Genomic DNA, 24,991 nt, shown 5'->3' on the forward strand with positions numbered 1-24,991 from the left:
ATCAAACTCAGGTCTCCCACACGGCAGGCAAGAATTCTACCACTGAACTACCCTCACATCCCCCATCATACTAGCTTTTGATTGTTAGTTTTCCTACCAACTGTCCTTCCTATTCGCTCTAAATGATACTCTTATTGACATTATAGAAAATTCAAGGTTATCTGAAAAATCAGTTCTTAAGACTTATCCTCAATCCAACTGCCTATAAAAAAATTTTAAGACATTAATGATTTCTTCTAGTAAATATGATAAAGGCTGCAGCTGCCAAAGTCTATTTCAGCAGGTGAGGTCTGCGTAGCACCCACAGTGAAGTAGAAGCATATTACCATCATGAATTCCCACATACTTACTTCCACTGCATAGTGAAAAGCTGATGAGCCGGGATGCAATGAGAGGTTCTGAAGAGGCTTAATATGAGGTTTCTCCCATCCAAATTCTAAGGACCATTCCACTGTCAACATGTGATCTGTGAAAACGCTTCCAAAAGTCAGAGTACTTGGGTCTGGTTTTTCTTTTAAAATGGTGGCTGGTGTGATTATTAGATCTTTAGCCTGGGAAGGGAAAAAAAAAAAATCATGACCATTAAAGAAACGTGGATCAACACCCACTGTCTGGATAACACAGAGGGTAAAAAGACAACTATAGCTTAATTTGTTGGCCATAAAAATTAAGCTACTTGACTTTTAAATGTTGGCAACTAATTCAAAGAGTTAATATCATGTGAGCCAAATAAATCATTCCTGTGTTCACAATTTGGCCTGGTGTTTGAAATCCCTGCAGGGTACACTGCCTGTAAGACCATCAGAACTAAATTTCAATGATATTTAAAAACAGGAACAAAATGGAAGATGTCCATTTCACTCTAATCAGCAGAGACATGTTGAGCATTTGGGAAAGAAGAGGTGCCTTTTATAACAAAAACAAAAGCACTCAAAGTGACTTTGTTAAACTGAAAGTAACATCATAGAGAATTAAATCTCTACGTGACAATGGCTACTGTGCCAACCCACAACCAATGCGCTCAGTCACAAGCCTGCAAAACGCTATGGGCTGACATTAGAGCTAAGACTATAAAACTTTATCTTTCACAAAATAAAGAAAATTGTAGGGAAATATCATATAAATCTTATCATAAGAGGTGGTTTCCTAGGCCTTACACCCAAAGCACGAGCACTGAAAAAAAGAAACAGATATATGGAATCGCCTGAAAATTGAACACTTTTGTGCATAAAAGAACTTTCTCAGGAAAGTAAAAAGGCAGCCTATGCAATGGAAGACAATATTTGGAAACCACATATCAGGTAAGGGTTTAGAATCCAGAATGTCTAAAGAGATTCTTCAAGTCAACAACAATAACACAAACAACCCAATTTAAAAATGGGAAAAAGACATAAACAGATACTTCTCAGAAGAGGAAATACAAATGGCTAAAAAGGACATGAAAAGACGCTCAATTTCACTGGCTATTAAGGAAATGTAAATCAAAACCATAATGAGATATCATCTGACACCCACTAGAATGGCCATTATTAAAAAAAAAAAAATCAGAAAACGACAAGTGCTGGAAAGGATGTGAAGAAAGAGGCACACTTATCCGCTGCTGGTGGGAATGTAAAATGGTGCAACAACTCTGGAAGGCAGTTTGGGGTTCCTCAGGAAGCGAAGTTTAGAATTGCCATATGATCTAAGAATCCCATGCTAGGTATATATTCAGAGAAACTGAAGACAAGACAGAAATGGATGTTAACACACTGATGTTTGTAGCAGCATTATTTACAATTGCCAAGAGATGGAAACAGCTTAAATGTCCATCAATGGACGAGAGGCTAGAGAAGCTGTGTTATAAATGTGCGATGGAATATTACGTAGCTGTAAAGCAGAACAAAGTCATGAAGCATGTAACAATGTGAATGAACCCTCAGGACATTATGCTGAGGACATTAGCCAGAAACAAAAGGACAAATACTATACGGTCTCATTAATATAAACTAATATTAATGAATGAACTTTTGAGAGTTGAAGTTAAGAAAACAGGTTATCTATCAGGAGATAGAAATGGGGTAGAGATTGGGCATTTGGTGCTGAAGGGATACAGATTGTGCAATAAGATTGAGTGTAAAAATTCAGAAATGGATAACACAATATTACCTGATAATGTAAGTACAATGAATGAAACTGAATGTGAGTATGATTGAGGTGGAAGGGCTGGGGGCATGTATGAAACCAGAAGGAAAGATAGAGATGAGATGGTATAATTTAGGAATGCCTAGACAATGATGGTGATTGCATATACACTTCAAAAAAATTTTTTTTGCATGAGGGAGAACAAATGAATGTAAACACTGTAAGGGATTGAAAATGGATGATATACAGGAAAAAGTACAATCCATGCAAGCTAGGGTCTCTAGTTAACAGTAACGCTGTAATATACTTCCATTGAAAGTAACAAAAGCCTTATGCTAAAACTAAATGTCGGCAGCGGGGGTGGGGGGAGTGGGGGGGTGGGGATGGGGTGGGAATGAGGTAGGGAAGGGATGGGGAGGGGTATGGATTCTTTGAGGAAGAAAAGGAAACGTCTTCATACTGAGAGGTGTACCCTTTCTGCAGTTGTGGTGGTTCCACAGGAGACTACGGGTGGAGCTGCCATATGATCCTGAAACCCATGCCCAGCATATACCTGGAGGAAATGAGTGTGGGGACATTTGCACATTGGTGTTTATTTTGTGGCAGTAGTGTCAAGATTCACAATGGATGGAGGTAGCCCAGGGGTACAACACCTGAGGAACGGAAGGGGGAACTGTGGTGTATACATAGAAGGGACAACTGAGCAGCCACAAGAAGAAATGAAATTGTGAGGCATACAACTAGGTGAATGAACTCCCAAGGACAGTATGCTGAATGAAATGTCAGAAACAAAAATAGAAATACTATCATGTCTCACTCATATGGACTAACTATCATATAAAAACTTGGTAAGCTGAAATTGAGAGCATGGGTTATCAGGTTGGGGCCTATTGCAAAGGGTCCTGGATTGTAGGCTTTTATAGCAGCCACGTATATTCAAAAGTTGTGAATGATATTTCTAAATTCTGAGACAGAGCTGTTTGTATATAACCTGGTTATTCCCAGAAACTTCAAGTATTTATGTGACACCTGAGACTGATTTAGAGCTCTGAAGCTATGAAAATCAGCAGCACCCCATACAGGAACTGTTAAAAAAAAGTTGAAAAAGGGATCAGACTTCGACTATAGATATGAAGGATGCTGATCTGGATAGGACTAAGGTAAATCAGAATACAGAATAAAGGATGATATTGTCCATATATTAAAACTTCAACTTCTGTGTGAGACCAAAGGAAGGGATGTTTATTTGGTACAAAATTTTATATTTTGGATAGCATATTACCTAATTAAACTTGTATGGTCAGTTTAAAGTACATGGAATCTTGAATATGGGGTGAGATCTTGTTGGTTTGTCCAGGTTAGTGTGATGCCCTGATATATCCCAGAGTAACTTGGCCAGTGAATAAAGAAGTATTTGCTAAGTCCCCTCAGGGGACTGGGGAGAAAGGAGGAAATATTCAACTTCCCCATCTGGGGAATTTCTGATATTCTTGCAAGCTGAGGGAACATCCAAATCAATAGGCCAAGCCCTCAATCTTTGGGTTTGCCCCTATGAAGCTTATTTCTGCAAAGGATAGACTAAGTTTACTTATAATTATGCCTAAGAGTCACCTCCAGAGAACCCCTTTTATTGCTCAGTCGCGGCCTTTTTCTCTAAGCCAATTGGGCAGGTGAACTCACTGCCCTCCCCCCTACATGGGACATGAGTCCCAGGGGATGTAAACCTCCCTGGCAACATGGGACAGAAATCCTGGAAGGAGCCAGGACATAGCATCATGGGATTGAGAAAGACTTCTTGACCAAAAGGGGAAAGAGAGAAATAAGACAAAATAAAGTGTCAGTGGCTGAGAGATTTCAAACAGAGTTGAGAGGTTATCCTGGAGGTTATTTTCATGCATTACATAGAGATCCCTTATTAGTTTATGGTATATGAGAGTAGCTGGAGAAAAGTAGCTCAGAGTAGCTGCTGAGTTGTTCCTGTAGCCTGAATTCTTGAAGATGATCATATAAAGACATAATTTTTACAGTGCAACTGTAAAACTTCGTGTCTGATGATTATGAAAACTTTATGTCTGACGCTCCTTTTATCCAGGGCATGGACAGATGAGTAAAAAAACATGGATAAATAATAGGGGGGATAAGGATTAAAACAAATTGGATAGATTGAAATACTAGTGGTCAACGAGAGGGAAGGACAAGTGATATGGGATATATGAGGTTTTTTCTTTTTACTTCTTTTTCTCAAGTGATACAAGTGTTCTAAAAATGATCATGGTGATGTAAAAATGATCATGTATGGACTGGATGTGTGTGAAGACGTGTCAATGAAAATATAAAAAACAAACAGAGACAACAGCAACAAAAACAAAACATGTGTTGGCTCCCCGGGGTATAAATCTCCCTGGCATCATGAGACCTGACTCCCAGGGATAAGCCTGGACCTGACACTGTTGGGGGTTGGGTCAAAAGGGAGAAACAAAATGAAAGTTTCAATGGCTAAGGGATTTCAAATAGAATTGAGAGGTCTTTCTGGAGGTGTTCCTCATGTATTATACAGATATCCCTTTTTAGTTTTTATTGTATAGAATAGTTAGAAGGAAATACCTTAAATTATTGAACTGTAATATGGTAGCCTTAATTGTTGAAGATGATTGTGTAACTATAGCTTTTACAGTGTGACTGTGTGACTGAAAACTTTGTGACTGATACTCCTTTTATCCAGTACATGGGCAGATGAGTAAGAAAATAAAGACAAATAAATATAAATAAATAAATAAATAACAGGAGGGCTAAGAGGTGTGGGATGTTATGGGTGTTCTCTTTTATTTTTATTTATATTCTTATTCTTTTTGGAATAATGAAAATGTTCAAAAGTTGATTGTGGTGATGCATGCACAAATATGATTATACTGTGAATCACTGACTATACACTTTGGATGAACATATGATATGTGAATACACCTCAATAAAAATGCATTAAAAAAATCTGTGTGCACTGTCAAACACGAACACAGTGACAAAAATGTTTTTCTCTTTGAACAGAGAGAAGTAGAAAATGAAAACTAAAATACAAATCCTTTGTTCTGAGGAAACAGTAAACAAAGGAACTTTTATTCAAAGAAAAATCAAAAAGAATTATTGGAAATAACTTCATATTTCAGCCTTTCACCAATGCTCCATAGTCAGGATGCCCATTACAAATGACCAAATGCACAAGCAAACAAATCGCAGACTATATCACCTCCCACTTTATAATAGCTATAGAATACTGACAAAAACCTCAAGAGAGGGAGTTCTTAACGAGCTAAAAAAGAATGTAAACCAAGGACAGAGTCACCTGTTAACAGATGCAAGGGAAAGTCAAATTGTACTTATTTTAATAATTAAAGTACTCCCCTCAAACCAAATACAGAGCTTTAAATTGCATCTGCATTAATTATCTTTAAATGTTCTAATTACTCTTTGATTAATTCATTGCCTTTCAGCTGCCTTAGTCATTTGATTTTGAATGAAAATTAGTTTTATTTTTAGAATAATATTCAAGCTAAAAGATCAAACAATCAGAAAGTTCATTCACCATGAGCATAAGACATTAAAGATAACTTGTTATGGTAATTTTCAGGCTAATCTGTTAATGTTACTTAGGAACATGCCACTAAAATGCCAAATTTGAAAGAAAAAAAAAGAACTTTCCCCTACCACTATTAAAATCCAAGGAAATAAGATGCCTTAAAACCCTTTACTACACAGTAGCATTATTCACAACAGCCAGCAGATGGAAGCAACCCACGTGTCCATCAACAGATGAATGCAACACAGAATGTGGTGTATACACACAAAGGAGTATTATTCAGAAAAAGAAATGAAGTTCTGATATCTGTGACAACATGGATGGACCTTGAAAATATCACGCTAAAGGCAATAAACCAGACATAAACGGGAAAATACTGTACAATCCCACTTACATGAAATATCTAGAATAAGTGGATCCATAGAAATAGAAAGCAATGAGAGGTTACCATAGGCTACAGAAGGGGAGGAACAAGGAGGCATTTTGCTTAATGGGTAGTTTCTGTTTCAGATGCTGAAAAAAAATTTTTTTTTCATGGGCAGGCACCAGGAATCGAACCCAGGTCTCCCAGCATGGCAGGCGAGAACTCTGCCACTGAGCCACCATCGCACCACCCTGAAAAGGTTTTGGTAATGGATGGTGGTGATGGTTGCAGAACATGATGAAAGTAGTTAATTCCACTGAACTGAACTCTTAAAAATGATTAAAATGGGAAATTGTGGATTATATATATGCTGTCACAATAAAATTTTTTAAATAAAAACCTTTACTAAGAGAAAATGTATTTAAAGTTATATAGTCCAGCTAAATCATTTTGACCCTTGACTCCTATTTGTCTCCCTTTATCCTTTAGACTAGGAGGTCAGGGAAATTTTGCCTACAGGTCAAAGGGTGACTGTGGAAGTTTTATAATGTTTTGTAAATAAGGTTTTATCGGCACACAGGCATTTCCATTCTTCTACCTACAATGCAGCATAGTGGACCAGTTATGAGACTTGATGGCCCCAAAACCTAAAATATTTACCGTCAAACTCTTTAAGAAAGTTTGAGGATTCCCATGTTCTAGGCTGTTTAGACAAAAACTGTAACTAGATTACTCATAGTTAGATGTATTAGTTAGGGTTCTCTAGAGAAACAGAATCAACAGGGAACACTTGCAAATATAAAATTTATGAAAGTGTCTCACGTGACCGTAGAAACGCAGAGTCCAAAATCCACAGGGCAGGCTCCGAAGCCGATGACTCCAATGGATGGCCTGGATGAACTCCACAGGAGAGGCTCACCAGCCAAAGCAGGAATGCTACCTGTCTCCTCTGAGTCCTCCTTAAAAGGCTTCCCATGATTGGATTTAGCATCACTAATTGCAAAAGACACTCCCCTTTGGCTGATTACAAGTGGAATCAGCTGTGGATGTAGCTGACGTGATCATGACCTAATCCTATGAAATGTCCTCATTGCAACAGACAGGCCAGTGCTTGCCCAATCAGATGAACAGGTACCATAACTTGGCCAAGTTGACACCTGTCCCTAACCATATAACTGGAAACACATTAAATCTCTCCAGAATAGCATGCAAATCCTTGGGCAGCATTCATTCTTAAACTTGATATCTTACAACTTAAATAGTATAACACAAACAAAACAGCATTACAGTCCTCGTTTCTGTAACTGATCACGTGGTCGAAGTTCATATTTATCACTACCTTCTTCCACTACCCATTCCATGTTCCCTTTCCCCTCAGCAAGCACTTCAGCTGGCCGTGGTTCTTTGCCTGGTGGGGTGACCCCAACCTTCATTCCTGAAGTCTCAGAGCCATTAGTGGTCCTGCCTGGATTGTGTTGTTGCAGTTTTCCATTGATTTTAATCACAGGGCATGGTAGTACTAATAGACGCCCCAGGGGATCTCCTATATTCCAAGAAAACTCTTCTTTACCTCCATTATGTAGTTGCAGTCCTACTTCCTTCTGATAGTCAGGGTCAATTACCCCAGACAATAATGTAATCCCCTTCTTGGTGTGTTGATCCAGAGGCATAAGTAGCCCAAAGTGGCCAGGTGGCAATCTTAACTTCCAGTTCAGAGGTATCACTGTTGTTTCTCCTGGAGAAAGCACACCCCGTTTTGGAACTAAAACCTGTAGACCAGCAGAACTCAGGGTAGCAGGGACAGGAAGCAAAAATTTTCCTAGTGGATCACTAGGAGTAATAGTGAGTGGCACCACACCCATTTCCACCCCTTGGTTCCTGGACCCATGGATCCTGGCTATGGGAGAAACAGCACCATACAGCGGACGCTGATTCAGAGCATACACAGCTTCCTGGAGAACATTACCCCAGCCTTTCAAGTTTTTGCCACCTAGTTGGCACCGTAATTGAGTTTTCAAAAGGCCATTCCACCGTTCTATCAATCCAGCTGCTTCTGGATGATGGGGAACATGGTAAGACCAGAGAATTCCATGAGCATGTGCCCATTCCCGCACTTCATTTGCTGTGAAGTGTGTTCCTTGATCCGAAGCAATGCTATGTGGAATACCATGATGATGGATAAGGCATTCTGTAAGCCCACGGATAGTAGTTTTGGCAGAAGCATTGTGTGCAGGGAAAGCAAACCCATATCCAGAGTATGTGTCTATTCCAGTTAGAACAAATCGCTGCCCCTTCCATGAAGGGAGTGGTCCAATGTAATCAACCTGCCACCATGTAGCTGGCTGGTCACCTCGGGGAATGGTGCCATATCGGGGGCTGAGTGTGGGTCTCTGCTGTTGGCAGATTGGGCACTCAGCAGTGGCTGTAGCCAGGTCAGCCTTGGTGAGTGGAAGTCCATGTTGCTGAGCCCATGCATAACCTCCATCCCTACCACCATGACCACTTTGTTCATGAGCCCATTGGGCAATAACAGGAGTTGCTGGGGAAAGAGGCTGACTGGCATCCATAGAACGGGTCATCTTATCCACTTGATTATTAAAATCTTCCTCTGCTGAAGTCACCCTCTGGTGTGCATTCACATGGGACACAAATATCTTCATGTTTTTAGCCCACTCAGAAAGGTCTATCCACATACTTCTTCCCCAGACCTCTTTGTCACCAATTTTCCAATTATGGTCTTTCCAAGTCCCTGACCATCCAGCCAAACCATTAGCAACAGCCCATGAGCCAGTATACAAACGCACCTCTGGCCAGTTTTCCTTCCAAGCAAAATGAACAACCAGGTGCACTGCTCGAAGTTCTGCCCACTGGGAGGATTTCCCCTCACCACTGTCCTTCAAGGACACCCCAGAAAGGGGTTGTAATGCTGCAGCTGTCCACTTTCGGGTGGTACCTGCATATCGTGCTGAACCATCTGTAAACCAGGCCCGAGTTTTCTCTTCCTCAGTCAATTCACTGTAAGGAACTCCCCAAGAGGCCATAGCTCTGGTCTGGGAAAGAGAAGGTAATGTGGCAGCAGGAGTGGAAACCATGGGCATTTGTGCCACTTCTTCATGTAACTTGCTTGTGCCTTCAGGACCTGCTCTGGCTCTATCTCGTATATACCATTTCCACTTTACAATAGAGTGCTGCTGTGCACACCCAACTTTATGGCTTGTTGGGTCAGACAACACCCAACTCATGATAGGCAACTCAGGTCTCATGGTAACTTGGTGGCCCATGGTTAAGCGTTCAGTCTCTACTAAGGCCCAGTAGCAGGCCAAAAGCTGTTTCTCAAAAGGAGAGTAATTATCTGCAGCAGATGGTAAGGCTTTGCTCCAAAATCCTAAGGGTCTGCGTTGTGATTCTCCTACTGGGGCCTGCCAAAGGCTCCAGACAGCATCTCTATTTGCCACTGACACTTCCAGCACCATTGGATCTGCTGGATCATATGGCCCAAGTGGCAGAGCAGCTTGCACAGCAGCCTGGACCTGTCACAGAGCCTCCTCTTGTTCAGGTCCCCACTCAAAATTAGCAGCTTTTCTGGTCACTCGATAAATGGGCCGGAGTAGCACACCCAAATGAGGAATATGTTGTCGCCAAAATCCAAAAAGACCAACCAGGCGTTGTGCCTCTTTTTTGGTTGTGGGAGGGGCCAGATGCAGCAATTTATCCTTCACCTTAGAAGGGATATCTCGACATGCCCCACACCACTGGACACCTAGAAATTTTACTGAGGTGGAAGGCCCCTGTATTTTTGTTGGATTTATCTCCCATCCTCTGACACGCAAATGCCTTACCAGTAAATCTAGAGTAGTTGCTACTTCTTGCTCACTAGGTCCAATCAACATGATATCATCAATATAATGGACCAGTGTGATGTCTTGCGGGAGGCAGAAACGATCAAGGTCTCTGCGAACAAGATTATGACATAGGGCTGGAGAGTTGATATACCCCTGAGGTAGGACAGTGAAAGTATATTGCTGACCTTGCCAGCTGAAAGCAAACTGTTTCTGGTGGTCCTTACTAATAGCTATTGAGAAAAAAGCATTTGCCAGATCAATAGCTGCATACCAGGTACCAGGGGATGTATTGATTTGCTCAAGCAATGATACTACATCTGGAACAGAAGCTGCAATTGGAGTTACCACCTGGTTGAGTTTACGATAATCCACTGTCATTCTCCAAGACCCATCTGTTTTCTGCACAGGCCAAATAGGAGAGTTGAATGGGGATGTGGTGGGAATCACCACCCCTGCATCTTTCAAGTCCTTAAGAGTGGCAGTAATCTCTGCAATCCCTCCAGGAATACGGTATTGCTTTTGATTTACTATTTTGCTTGGTAGGGGCAGTTCTAGTGGCTTCCACTTGGCCTTTCCCACCATAATAGCCCTCACTGCACGAGTTAGAGAACCAACGTGGGGATTCTGCCAGTTGCTCAGTATGTCTATGCCAATTATACATTCTGGAACTGGGGAAATAACTACAGGATGGGTCCGGGGGCCCACTGGACCCACTGTGAGACGGACTTGAGCTAAAACTCCATTGATCACCTGGCCTCCATAAGCCCCCACTCTGACTGGTGGTCCAGAGTGATGTTTTGGGTCCCCTGGAATTAATGTCACTTCTGAACCAGTGTCTAATAATCCCCGAAATATCTGATCATTTCCTTTTCCCCAATGCACAGTTACCCTGGTAAAAGGCCGTCGGTCTCCTTGGGGAAGACTTAGAGGAAGGTTAACAGTATAAATTTGTGGCAGTGTAACAGATTTCTTCCCCATAGGGACCTGGCCTCCCCTTCATTCAAGGGGCTCAGGGTCTGTAAACTGTTTCAAGTCTGGAAATTGATTAAGGGGCCGTGACTCTGTGTTTTTGTAATTCAGGTTAGACTTCTGTTCCCTTGACCTAGAACTCTTTTGTTTATACAGCTCCAACAAGAATTTAGTAGACTGCCCTTCCATTGTATTTCTAGGCACCCCATGATTTACTAGCCAATGCCACAAATCTCTGCGTGTCATATAATTTTGATGCCTCCTTTGAGTTTGTTGTCTATTATAATACCCGCGTCTACCCTGTCTTTGGTGATTAAGTGCTGCCACCTGGCTTCTGCCAACTCGGGATCCTGTCATCCCCATTGTGTTTAAGGATTCCAGCTCAGTGACAGCAGTTCCTACAGTAATATCTGACCTACAGAGAAGTGCAACCACAGAGCTCTTGAGGGATGATGGTGCTAGTCTCACAAACTTATTTCTCACTGTTCTGGTAAAAGGTGCATCCTCTGGACATTCCTGGGGTGTAAGAGCAGGCTTTGCATGATAAATCCACTCTAACATCTCAATCTCTCTAAGCCTCTGGATCCCCTCATCTACATTATACCAGGGCAGTTCTGGCATTTCAACCTCAGGTAATGTTGGCCACCTTTTGATCCATGTTTCAACCAACCACCCAAACAAGCTGTTAACACCTTTTCTAACTGCTCTAGCTATAACATTGAATGCAGAATCTCTGCTTAGTGGGCCCATATCAATAAATTCAGCCTGATCCAGCCTTATATTCCTCCCACCATTATCCCACACTCTTAAAATCCATTGCCACACATATTACCCTGATTTCTGTCTATATAAATTGGAAAACTCACACAGTTCTTTTGGAGTATAACGTACCTCCTCATGTGTGATACTTTGTACCTCACCTTTAGGGGCCTGTTGGGACTTTAGTTATAGGTCTAGAAGAAATGAGGGGTGGTGGGGGTGGGTCATGAAAAGAATTAGAAATATCTTCCAAGCCATTTGCTTCAGGGCTTTCATTTGCAGTTTCATCTGGTGAAACAGGATTAATAACTCTAGGGCTAATCCCTTCAGGAGGAGGTTGGGTGGCCAATTCCTCAAGGCAGGGTGGAGGTGGGGCGGCTATGTCCTCAGGGCAGATTATTACAGGGTTATCTAAAGAAGGCTCAGCATGGTCTAGGGTTTCAACCTCACCCCCAACATCATTATCAATCCATATGTCACCATCCCATTTTTCAGGGTCCCACTCCTTTCCAATCAATGCCCTCACTTTAACGGCAGACACCATGCAAGACTGAGATTTCAGTTTACGTTGTAAAGTTGCTACTCTAACAATAAGATTCTGAGTCTGATTTTCAGAGATCTCAAGTCAATGGCTACAGGAAATAAAATTTTCCTTCAGGATACTCATAGAAACCTCTACATCTTTCAGACGGCACTTAAGCTTCTTGTTTGAAGCTTTAAGCCCATCCCTTTTACCCTTTAATGTAGACAGTGTATCTAACAACAACCAACCAACATCTCTATAACTCTTATTTCTACAAAACTCTGTAAAGGTGTCAAAAACATTATCCCCCAGAGTCTGGCTTCGTACAAGCGAAGCATTAGGAGAATCGAATGATGATATTTTGACTATCTCCTTTGCCAACTCAGTCCATGGATTGGGAGTGTCATTCTGATTACGTGAATCAGAGTCCTTAGTGTCTCTGAGCCCAGTCAGAGTAGAAAACCATTCATAAAAACCCATTTTTAAGATTCTGTTCCTTAAGAACCACTCCTGGTACCAAGATGTATTAGTTAGGGTTCTCTAGAGAAACAGAATCAACAGGGAACACTTGCAAATATAAAATTTATGAAAGTGTCTCACGTGACCGTAGAAACGCAGAGTCCAAAATCCACAGGGCAGGCTCCGAAGCCGATGACTCCAATGGATGGCCTGGATGAACTCCACAGGAGAGGCTCACCAGCCAAAGCAGGAATGCTACCTGTCTCCTCTGAGTCCTCCTTAAAAGGCTTCCCATGATTGGATTTAGCATCACTAATTGCAAAAGACACTCCCCTTTGGCTGATTACAAATGGAATCAGCTGTGGATGTAGCTGGTGTGATCATGACCTAATCCTATGAAATGTCCTCATTGCAACAGACAGGCCAGCGCTTGCCCAATCAGATGAACAGGTACCATAACTTGGCCAAGTTGACACCTGTCCCTAACCATGACATTATATATGTCCAATCCTAGCACAGTCCTGGATATACATAACAGGAACAGTTATCTCAAATATTGAAAATAATGTTTGGCTGCTCTCAGAAACCTCTCCTTATGAATGCAGATTCATTCACCCACAGGCGGTGGCCAGGATCTTAATTAAAGTGAGTGAAATTCCAACACAAACTTTTATTACATGAATAGTTTTACAGTATTCTGGTACAATGAAGCAGTGTGATTTTACTTTGGTTTTCTTTTTTAGCGGATGGGCAATCCTGGGCACAGAAAAGTTTGGAACCATATTAATTACAAACGTAAGTACAAACAATGCAAATTTCCTTCTATTAAGTCCACTGGTAAAAGTTTATTGGTAAAACAGGAAGAAAGATACAAAATAAAAACAGAAAGATGAGAATGAGGGAAAATGGATAGGACAGAGTGTAAGAAGTTGTGACCTTTTTTTGCTTCTGAATTCTGGATACATTTTAAACGTCGCAAAGGCAGCCATCTTTGGCATTTTTTTCAATGACAGAACCAAAAATTTGCATGCTTCTTCAATGGTATAGGAATTCACCAATTCCCCCTGCCAGCTTCTAGTCCTATCATTAGCTCATCCTTAGACCTCTATGGTTTCTTAAGCTCTCCTATAATTCTTTCTGCCATAAAATGAATAAGCAATGGGACATAACTCTATTTTAATGACCAAGTGAATAGGATATTTTAAAATCAATACTATGGCTCCCACCTCATTATTAAACAACTGTAGGGTGATTCTTTTAATGAGTCTCCATGCTTTTTTGCTTTATGTGAAACATATTGAGTGCAGTGTCCTGTTTTCCTTTTACCTTTTTTCTTTCCCTGGATCCTCTTTCTTCCTCATCTGCTTAAATATTCTTAATATTTTGCCTTTTTATTAACTCAGTAAATACTGATTATACCAGCACCGTGGCTCAAGCACTGCGCTAAGTAAACACAAGAGATACCAAGATGCACGTGGTCGAGTCCTTCCTTCTTGAGTAAGCTCACCATCAGCCATGACAGTCACTGCCGAGAGCAAGTGTTACTCATTCATTCAACCTAATATTTTGAACTACTATGTGCCTGTAATGTTCTAGGCCCTGAGGAATATCAGGGAACAAAACAAGCCCCCACCCTCCAAATGAAAAGAAATGGGAGAAGAAAGAAATATGTCAGGAGGTGATTAATGCTATGAAGAAAATTAAAGCAGTTTAAGGGGATAATGTGAGGGAGAGAATGCTTACTTTAGATGGAAGGATTAGGAAATGCTTACTTTAGACAGAAGGATTAGGGAAGCTTTCTCGTTAAGGTGACATTTGAACACAGACCTGAATGAAGAGAAAAGGCAAGCCTTATAGGTATGTATAGGCAAAGTATTACAGGTGGAGGAAGCAGCGAGTGCAAAGGTCCTGAGGTGGCAACATGTTTAACAGCCTCAGGAAATAGCAAGGAGCTGAGAATGGTTGGAATGAGGGAAAAGTGGGGGGTGTAATGGTGGGAGACAGTCACAGAGGTACTATGGTCGCCAAAAAATGGAATGTGGTGCGGTGGAGATAAGTCCTCCACTGTACATTGACCAACATTCCAACAATTCCAGTTCTCCATGAGCTCTAGCTCTCTGCAACTGAAACTATAATTCATCTTACTTATTTCTCTAAGAATCTTTATAATTGGGTGCTGCCAATTAAAGTAATACTCATTCATTTCTCTATCACAGCCAATTTGAATAGCTATTGAGGATAACACTAAAGGCATGGCTACCATGACTTAATTTCTTCCTATTTTAAAATTATACAGGAGGAAGGTTGAAAGGGGGTAGGATAGTTTAACTTGAGGTAAAATATAAAAGAATCTGTGTAATGTTGGGCTTTCTCTTTGGTCTCTATACTTCTCCCTCTACTTTTCTGATTCTCAACTCTGGCCACATACTGGAATCCACCGTGGAGTTTTTAAAAACCACTAATCTAGAACGCTTTCACTTCTGGATGAATCAGAACCTTGGAGGAGTGGGGCAGAGAAGGTATCTTTACGTTCCCCCAGGTGATTCTTCTGTGTAGACAGGATTGAGAATCACATCACACTTTCTCGAAGATCTCATCAACTTGATGGTTCCCAACACTAGCTACTCAGTTGAGCCATCTGGCTCAACTTTGTTTGTTGTTGCTTTTTAAAACACCCATGCCCATGACCAGTGAAACACAATGTTAAGAGTGGGACTCAGATCTCTGTTTGTATAAAGCTCTCCAGGGACTTTTAATTCCCAGGAGGGCTGAGAGCACTGCCTTAAGATATTCAATCTCTAGATAATTTGTGATTTCTTACCTAAAGCCATGCACTCTTTTGCAATCACGTGACTTCTGTTAAGTCAAACTGAACATATCTAAAACAGAACACATAATATTTTCCCCCAAACCTGCTTATTTTTAATATTCATATTACTTTCTTTTTTTTACTTTTTTAATTCTTGACTCACTTGATAAGAGTAATGCATGTTTATGTTATTTTAAAATTCTACCATGAAGAAAAATGACAACATTCCCCACATCTGCCCTGTTTACCACTCTCACTACCCTATTAAATTCTCTTTGTTTTCCCTATATTTTCTTTGTATCTTTTTTACTTTTACGGTTATTTATCAGTCTCACAATAGTCTCCCAATCCTTTTCGCATATCAATGATTGAATCCAGACACTTGTATTTCTAAACTATCTCTTTAAATAAATCTGTTTCCCTCTATTTCTACGGCCCTTTCAATAGCAAATATCCTGCATCTCTTCCCTGTCAATGTAACCAAGAAATCAGGATTTAACGAATGATTATGACTACTGAATCATTATATGGATATTTCTTTTGACTTCTTAGTGGCTTAGAATAGCCAGAAAGAAATACCTGAAATCGCTGAATCGTAATAATGATTGTAAACTAAATAGTCTTTTATCTTGGGACCTTGTGATTGCAAAACCCTTGTGACTGACCCTCACTTGTACCCCCTTTATTCGGCTTTTCAACTTTAAGCAACAAAGGGAACCCCCTAATGTTAATTGAAGGAGTTTGAATCAGCTCAGCAATAACCGCCGACTTGTTCTGGTAAAGGCCAGCCTACATCTACACAGCACTACTCCCTTACATTTGTAAATTATAGTCGCTTATTCTTGTTATTGTCATGGTAACATCGCCATTTCTCCTTGTTTAAATCCACGAAAACTGAACTCCTCACACTTGCGAAGACAGATTTTTAGGCTGATAGGCCATCTGATCTGATCCACGTCACCATGTTTCACACCAGGTTGTTGGGGAAGAATTTGGAATGCCACAATGACTAGATTGTGAATGGCAAGAAATACGGGCAGAAACAGGGTATACTAAAAACAGCAATTTTCTATTTCAGAATGCAAACTTGGGTTAGCATTTGCTCTGAAATGGGGAACCCCACAGCCAAGGCAGTGCAACTGGGTTGAAAACATCTAAAGACTATGAGGCAGCCTTCAGCCAACACCTTTTGCTCATTACTGTGCATCATATTTGTACTTCTTTGTATTTGCCACAACCTGTAAACTTTTCAAAAACTAACTCTGCCTAACAACTGTATCAGAAATGTAATAACTGCTCTACAGTCACTTCCTGTACATTTTTCTTACTCTGTTTAGAAAGCCTCTGGTGCAATGTCCAGATATGCTGTGATATTTGACTTTAAAGAGGAGCTTTGAAGAAAATTACAGACTGGGAGTGTTGCAGTCTGGAGAACTAAGCAAGGGCAGAGGCAATTGGAAGAAACAGATGGCTGACCTCTTTCAAAGAAAGATGGCCATCCAGTCCACAGAAAGATGCTCTAGCACATAGAAATAAGGTATCTAATTATTTTAACAGGACTGTGTACTAATATGACAACACCAAAATAATGGATAAGGAGACTAATATGAAAACTACCATGAGACCCAAAAGGCAATGTAAATGTTATAAATCAGGGTAAATGAAGCAAAAACAGTCCTATAAAATCCACCATTCTTCTCCCTCAAATCATCCATTTTTCACTTGCTTCATCACACATACATTTAGAGTACATCCAAACGTCATAACTCAGATTTTGACATGCCCTTTAAAGCCCAAAATAGCGAAATCCAAGCTAACAAAGAGATCATTTATGAATTAATTCTTCACTTTACAAAGGATTCTCCTAAGAACAAAGGTCTTTCTTGCATTTGTCATGCAATTTGGAAATTTTTATATACCTTTACTTTTTGAGGATTTTATTTACTGTATAAAATGAGCCTTAGAGATTATTAAATAGGAGTCCCTTTTCTCTCATTCTTTCAGACATCTGTATCTCGATAGCCAAGCCCACCCCCGCCATAGTTTTAGAGCTTTGTCTTCATAGAACAGCAGAGCAGACATAGCCTTATGGAGGATATTATCTTTAAAGGGCTGAAAATAACACGGATAAATAAAATTCACATATTTAGTAAATGAATAACCATATTCTATTACATTTTGGTTTAAAAAAAATCCTTGAGAGCAGAGAACTTGTCTTAAATTTAATTTTATGTTAAAATAAATGTAGTAGATTGAAATGCTGGTGATCGGTGAAGGGGAGGGATAAGGGGTATTGGTATGTATGAATTTTTTTCTGTTTTCTTTTTATTGCTCTTTCTGAATTGATGCAGATGTTCTAAGAAATTATCACGATGATAAATATACAACTATGTGATGATAGTGTGAGTTATTGATTATATAACAAGAATGGAATGATCATATGATAAGAATGTCTGTGTTTGTATGTGGTTATGTATCATAAATAAAAAATAAATAAATGAATTTTTTTAAATTTAATTTTAGATTTCCAACAACAAGCACAGTCCCTGGCACATGGTAAGCAGTGGGTATGTGTGAAATTGATGAGTCAAGTTTCCTTCTCTCTCTGAAGCTTGCCAGGATGTGAGATCATTAGGACGCTCTGTCTTGTGAATGACAATTGACAGTGACTGATACAGGCAGCAAGACAGCAGAAGACATCAAGAAACAAAAACCTCCAAAGGGATGGTGGACATGGTGATAATGACTTATAAAGCAAACCATACCTCTTACATTTGGACTTTTTTGATTTTCAAAGTACTTCTTTTACAGGGCTGTCTCATTTGCTCCTCAAGATTCTCTGTGAGGTTTGAGATTATTTAATATATAAACTCCACTAGTGAGAAAAGAAGGAAATGCAATACTTTTACTGTAAAACATCATGTGCTGTTTACAGGGAAAAATCCCGAGTTCACTTGTTTCCACAAGTGGAACGTAGGTCTAAAGTCTAGTTTAATTTTTGCTAATTGGTTGTTTTCAAAGGAAAATCAATTATTCGTTAAATAAAATAAGCAATTAACTTCTAGGTAATTTTAGATATGATGAATGAATGTATTTCCTCTCCACCAATGATTTTTTCCCCCTAACAGTAGAATTTAAAATGCCTAGAAGCATAGCTAAACTATTTTATTACCCACACAGTAAAAATGCCCCCAAATCTCAACAACAAAAAAATGGATTTACTCCATTGAACCCTGTTTCAGACCCTTAAGCTCTGGCAAACAACTCACCTTAAAAGCCTCCATCACCTCTTTTGCTCTTTCTTCTCCAGTACATCCTGCCGAGCAGCCGTGATTGCAGTCCTTAAAGAAGAATTAAATCTCCATTAAGTAAAACCAGGTGGGTAACCGGAACCTGGATAGTCAATATAACTCACCATTACACCCCGTGCTCTGCTCCGGAATCCAGGCAAACAGGAAAAGGAGGATCAGGCAGACGCCGCGGATAAGAGCGTCCTGTGAGAGCAGCCCCACAGTCTACCCTACGCGAGGTGGCGGCTATTTTTGTCCTCCTGCGCTGGCTTATGCAGACTTGTTAAATTCCAGGTTAACTGTATAGAGCCACGGCTCACCAGCCAAGAACAGCAATGCAATTGTCTCAGATCCGAATAAATAGACTCAACTAGATTTTTAAGCCATTTATAGAAAAATCTCCTGGGCGCGCTCAGCCTCGTGGTCTTGTCAATCACTGGCGCACAATAGCAAGCCGGGGAAAGGAATGGGGACTGGTCAGAACCATTTTCTCCGAGGGTAGGGTCCTCCCGTGCAGGCGCGTCGACACCAAATACCACAAGTTAAGGATGGGAATGGGGGAGGAGAGGGCAGAGAGATTTAAATGACAGGTAAAGACACATGGAAGGCTACGAATTGGAAAATGGTTGCAGACATTACGTTAAAAAACAAAAATCACCCAATCGGCTAAATAACCGCGGGAGGAGGGAGGAGTGGGGACGAAGAAGGCGGTAGGGAAATATTTGGGTGCGGCGGAGGCACGCGGGATCCCGCGCCCAGCTCCTCCCTGAAAGCGGCTTCCATGGTGACCCCTCACGTCCCAGGTGGCGGTCCACGCCGCGCTCCGGAGCGGGTCACTCAGCGGCTGTGAAACCTGGCCGGCGCGGGCCTCTCCGAGAAGAGGGGTTCGCTGACTGGGATTCTAGATTTGGGGCAAAGGTGGGAGAGGAGGAGATGTCTCGATGGAGGCGGAACACGGCGTGCGAGGCGAAGCGAGATCATGCAGGACCGCCAGCAATGCGCACGGCCAGGCCCGCAAGCTTTGGAGACCCAGGTTCCAATCCCCCCTCCTTCCGCCAGGGCCACGGTTGGGGTGCCTGGCGCGCGGGGACCGCGACGGCGGCAGGCGGGCTGGCGGTGGAGAGGCTCCGGGAGCGCAGGGCTGCACGCAGCGCGCAGCTGAATACAGCCCGCGAGGCGCGCTGTGTCACCCGCCTGGGTTGCGCTGCCAGAGCCAGGCGCGGGAAACGACAGGCCCCCTCCAACATCACTGGTGGAGGAGTCTGTAACGGTTTCCTCCCCCTCTTTTCTTGAATCGGGAAAATCAGAGCTGCGGTCCCCGCCACCGGGTCTTGTCCTGGGGCTCGAGATTACACGCCGCAAGCGAGCGCCTCTTCAATGCAGACACTCCGCAGCATTATTTACTGAACGGCCTTTAGGCAGGAGGCCAGAAGCACGTCTCCGCCAAGACGAAGGGAAACCTCAGGGAGAGATTTCCGCAGATTCGGGTTGAAATCCGTAAGAAGCAGTTTTTGTCCACCTGCCCTCACCCACCCACCTCTCCCCGCCCCCGAGAGTTTGCAGCCGGAGATTAATTAGCATTTGCGTGTAGGCTTCGGTTCGCCACCGACCCCTACATGCAAACTTTAGGGAGAGAAAGGAATACGAATTTAAGGTTTCCTCGCGCAACCAACGCAGGTCGAAACTCGGGTTTGTAGCTCCGGGTGCTGCGGAGCCACTACGCTCACATTCCCTAGTAACTGCTTCTATCAGTTGAGCCTGAGCAGTCACCTAAATGCAGCCATTCATTCTTTCTAGGCAAAATAGACCATAAAGAGTTTCCAGTCGTACTGTTTGGACGGTTTTCTGATGTAGGCCTGTGATAAAAATATTTAGAAAGAGGACTGGTAAAGTGACGTTTAAAACACTACTCGGTTTAGAAAGGTAGAAGAAAGATGGGAGGGATTAGCTATGGTCTCTTGCTGCATTGTCTCGGAGCAACGACAGCTTAAATTATAAGCCTCCACGGTTTTTAAATTCATAGGAAGTGGTTACGGGCTGACTTGATCTTGGAAATGGGAGACGACAGTTTATTTTAGGTAGAAGCGGTTAAATACCGCCTAGTTTTGAAATTGATTTCGCGCCAAGGAAAAAAAATCGCTCTTCCCTCCTACCGCCCGCCTCCCCCTTACAAAAGAGATAGAAAAGCTTAATGCTGGGCTGGACTCTCAAGTTCCAAAGACCACTGAGCCCAAGCAGGTCATGTGACAACATGGCGCGTGGCGACAGTCGCTGGAGAATGGGAGTCTCTTTTCATAGAATTTTTAAATCAAAATTTAAAAAATGAATAAAGCGTGGACGCCAAGTAAATCTCAGGGTCTCCACTATGCAACCCCCGCCCAAGTAGGGGTTTCTTAAGAAACTCTTGGTCAAAGAGTTAGAAGCAATTTATTTGCATTTGAAAAGTCTGTCTGTACCAGATAATCGTTCAAAGCCTATAGTTTTTTTCAAGCATACACAAATTGGGGGAAAAGTCCGATTTTTTGCTGTTTCAAGTGCTACCTGTAATTCTTCCATTTTCAATCAGTCAAGAATGTATGTATGAAAAAAAAAAAAGAATGCATGTATGATGCAAGAATTATCACAGTGCCAAACCTTTCATTCCTTTCAGAGACAAACTTTGTAAAAGTGCCTTTTGTATTAACTGTTTCTATTTCCTCCCACTTTCAAGTGACTATAATTCCACCTAAATAAGGTCCCTATAGCCTTTATTTTGGTCAAACCAACGTTTTGCTTCTATATGCTAATGATTCCCAAACATTTTCAGCCCACCTCTCTCCTAAAGCTGTAAATATTTACCATTTGCAAAGGCACTGGGCTAGTTGCTGGGGCTAATGAAGTGAGCATCTTCTCTATCCCATCATCTTGGCCTGCCCCAGGTCAGACAGAAAAATGTTAATTGTGTTTTTTTAAAAAAGTGTTAACTAATCCAACAAGCAAATGTAAAATTGCAAATGTAGTGCTATTAGAGCCTCTTAGAATAGAATGTAATCTAGTTAGAAAGGCCTGGAAAGACTTTCCATCCAGTGATCCTTGAACTGCAATCTTTGAGCAGGATTAGAAAAATCACCTAAGAGAAAAGAGGTAAAGACTATTCTGGAAGAAAGTGTGTTTCAGGCGAACTGAAGAGCTCTGGAGAATGAAGGAACACTGTGATTACAAGGGACCTAATAATAGCCAGAATGTCTGGATTGGAGAAAAGCAGAGGGATCTGGGTACAGAGCAAGATTATGAGGGTAAACATGTCTCCAACTATTTTGTGCCTATAGACCTAAGGTTAATTAAAATAATAATAATAAAAGGCTTATGACTGCAATTCTACTTCAAAAGAATTGAAAAGAGGGGCTCTAACAGATATCTGCATACCAATATTCATAGTGGCTTTATTCACAATTGCCAAAAGATGGAATCAACTTGGTTGTCCATCAACCAATGAATAAATAAAATGTGGGATATAGAGACGATGGAATATCCTTAACTGTAAAAGAAAAAGAGACTGAAGTTCTGACATATGTGATAACATAGATGAACCCTGAAGAAATCATTTTGACTGAAATAAGCCAGACACAGAAGGACAAATATTGTATGATCTCACTGATAGGAAAACAGTAGAATAAGCAAATTCACAGAGTCAGAGTCTAGAATATGGGTTACTGGGGATGCAGGGGGAGTGGGGAATAGGGAATTCATAATTAAAAAAAAAAGGTAAAATCATGATGGTCCTACAAATATGAGCTTAATATGAGTTCTCATGTTAAAGAATTTAACTTATTATTTAATATCGTTACCAGAAATTTGTTAAACTGATTCAAAGGAGAATCTGAAGAACAGACATATTTATAGATCAGAAATACTGAAATAAATTTGCATAAGATTGCAAAACTGGCTTCTAGAGTGGGGGAGAGAAATCAATCGAACCTTGACATTCAGAATTTATTTGCAGATTTACAGATAGAATTACATTGCATTTCTATAAATTATCTACAGTTTACACAGCTTGTGCCAGTTTGAAAGGATTTATGTACCCTAGAAAAGCCATGATTTAATCCTACACAATCTTGTGGAGTAGCCGTTTCTTCTAATTCCTATTCAGTATTGTATATTTGAAACTTTAATTAGATCATCTCCCTGGAGATATGACTCAATCAAGAGTGGTTGTTAAACTGGATTAAGAGGAGACATGTCTCCACCCATTACAGGTGTGTCCTGATCAGTTTACTGGAATCCTATAAAAGAGGACATTTTGGAGAAAGCGGGAGATGCAGAGAGATCAGAGAATGATGTAGCCATGAGAAGCAGAGAGTCCACTAGCCAGCGACCTTTGGAGCTGAAGAAGGGAAAATGCCTCCTGGGGAGCTTCATGAAACAGAAAGCTAGGAGAGAAAGCTAGCAGATGATGCTGTGTTTGCCACATGCCTCTCCAGATGAGAGAGAAATCTGACCACATTTGCCATGTGCCTTCTCACTTGAGAGAGAAATCCTGAACTCTATCAGCCTTCTTGAACCAGGGTATCTTTCCTTGGATGCCTTAGATTGGACATTTCTATACACTTGTTTTAATTGGGACATTTTCTCGGCCTTAGAACTGTAAACTACCAACTTATTAAATTCCCCTTTTTAAAAGTCATTCCATTTCTGGTATATTGCATTTGGGCAGCTAGCAAACTAGAACACAACTCAAAAACAATTCAAGCTCCCATGGGCTCAGAATCAGATAATCAAAAGGTTTGCATAGTTTTCCACTGAAATACAACTTTTTCTCCCCAGTAGATTAACCATATAATTTTTCATTTAAGAAGTGCTACTTATAGGGACAGCAGGAATAAACCAGGCATATTAATCACTCTACTTACATGTCATGTTACGCAGCTCTGTCTTTAAGAGTTTTTAATTTAGTTTAACCTAAGCAAGAATAGCCAGTGAAGCTTTAAGGGCTAGGTGGGGGAGGGGAGGAACAGGAAATGGCAGGTTCATTCTGGGTGCAGAGTGGAGATTGGAGGAGGCCAGGCTAGAGAGGAATAGGATTGAAGACACTATTGCAGAATCTCACATGGGAGGATCCTATGAATAAATTGGACTTGGCTGATGATAGGTGATACGGGGGAAAGAAGCAGCCAGATTTTACCAATCTGTAAATCGAAGGACTATGAGGGACAAGGGAAAGAGAAATGTCAAGGAGGACTCCTTGGATTCTGCCTTGCTCATATTCATAAAGAAAAATGTAACACGGAAAGATGACATGGTTCTAGTGGAAAAGCAAAGAGGTTGATTTGTAGCTTACCTATATAACAGGCTGTTAGAGAACCTATTTGAAGGTCAGAGGGAATGTCCATATTAGCAGTAAACCTTTGGTAAGTCATCAGCTGTAGGTGGTAATTGAAGCTACAGATGTGAAATGAGAATGATCTGCCTCTGGTTTCTGATCTGTAAAACGGGATTCTAACCACTGGGCTAGATGATCATAAATGTAGCATATGTAAATCACTTAGAATAATGCCTAAAACATTTTAATCCCTCAGTAAATGTTGGTAATGATCATCTAGCCCAGTCGGCAAACATTTTCTATGAAGGGTCTGGTAAGTGAAATAAAATAGCCAGCTGCTTTGGGCTTCGTCTGCAGAGGATCCTTTTCCATAAAGAGCTTCTCCAGAAGAAGAAACAATTGACCTGTAGGGATTTTCTGAAAAAAATGGAACATACCCTACAGGGTTGATGATAAGCAACACATGGTGATAAAACAAATTGAGATCTGGTAAAGATAGCTTATCAGATTGGGCAAGCATACCATATTAATTAATGTATATCTGCTCCCTACTTTGTAAGACTTCCCTATTAAAATAAACAATGTCAGCCAATCAGTTGTAAGACTTCCCTATTAAAATAAACAATGTCAGCCAATCAGAACATTTCTTCACTTGTTCCCATGTTTTCTCTGCGTGAGTTTCTCTTTCTAAGCCCTCGGTGGAACACCCTTCTACTTTCTGAATGGGATGCTGCCAGAAACATGAATTGCCCAATAAAGCTGTGAGATCCTAAATTGCATGAAGAGTTTTTCTTTTATCAGCCAGATCTTAAATCTTTTGGGCATTGTGGGCCATAAGGTCTTTCCTGCTACTACCCAAATCTTCCATTGGATCATGAGAGCAGCTACAGACAATATGTGACAAAATCAGCATGGCTGTGTTCCCATAAAACTATTTGTAAAAACAGGCCATAGGTCATATTTAGCCTATAGACCCTGA

The 24,991-nt window shown here is 41.0% G+C and overlaps 1 protein-coding gene across 1 annotated transcript in view; it reads right to left on the bottom strand.

The window, feature by feature from the left end:
* BCAT1 (branched chain amino acid transaminase 1) overlaps positions 1-19,957 on the bottom strand; it is a 168,394-nt gene extending 148,437 nt beyond the window's left edge. Inside the window, exons 1-3 of the mRNA XM_077168221.1 lie at positions 19,787-19,957; positions 18,690-18,761; positions 351-551 (exon numbers count right to left, since the gene is read on the bottom strand). Of these exons, the coding sequence (XP_077024336.1) occupies positions 351-551; positions 18,690-18,761; positions 19,787-19,957 (444 nt within the window). The remainder of the gene's footprint in view (positions 1-350; positions 552-18,689; positions 18,762-19,786) is intronic.
* Between the last annotated feature and the right edge of the window lie 5,034 nt (positions 19,958-24,991).

The sequence above is a fragment of the Tamandua tetradactyla genome, chromosome 7, assembly GCF_023851605.1.
Source record: "Tamandua tetradactyla isolate mTamTet1 chromosome 7, mTamTet1.pri, whole genome shotgun sequence".
Lineage (NCBI taxonomy): Eukaryota > Metazoa > Chordata > Mammalia > Pilosa > Myrmecophagidae > Tamandua > Tamandua tetradactyla.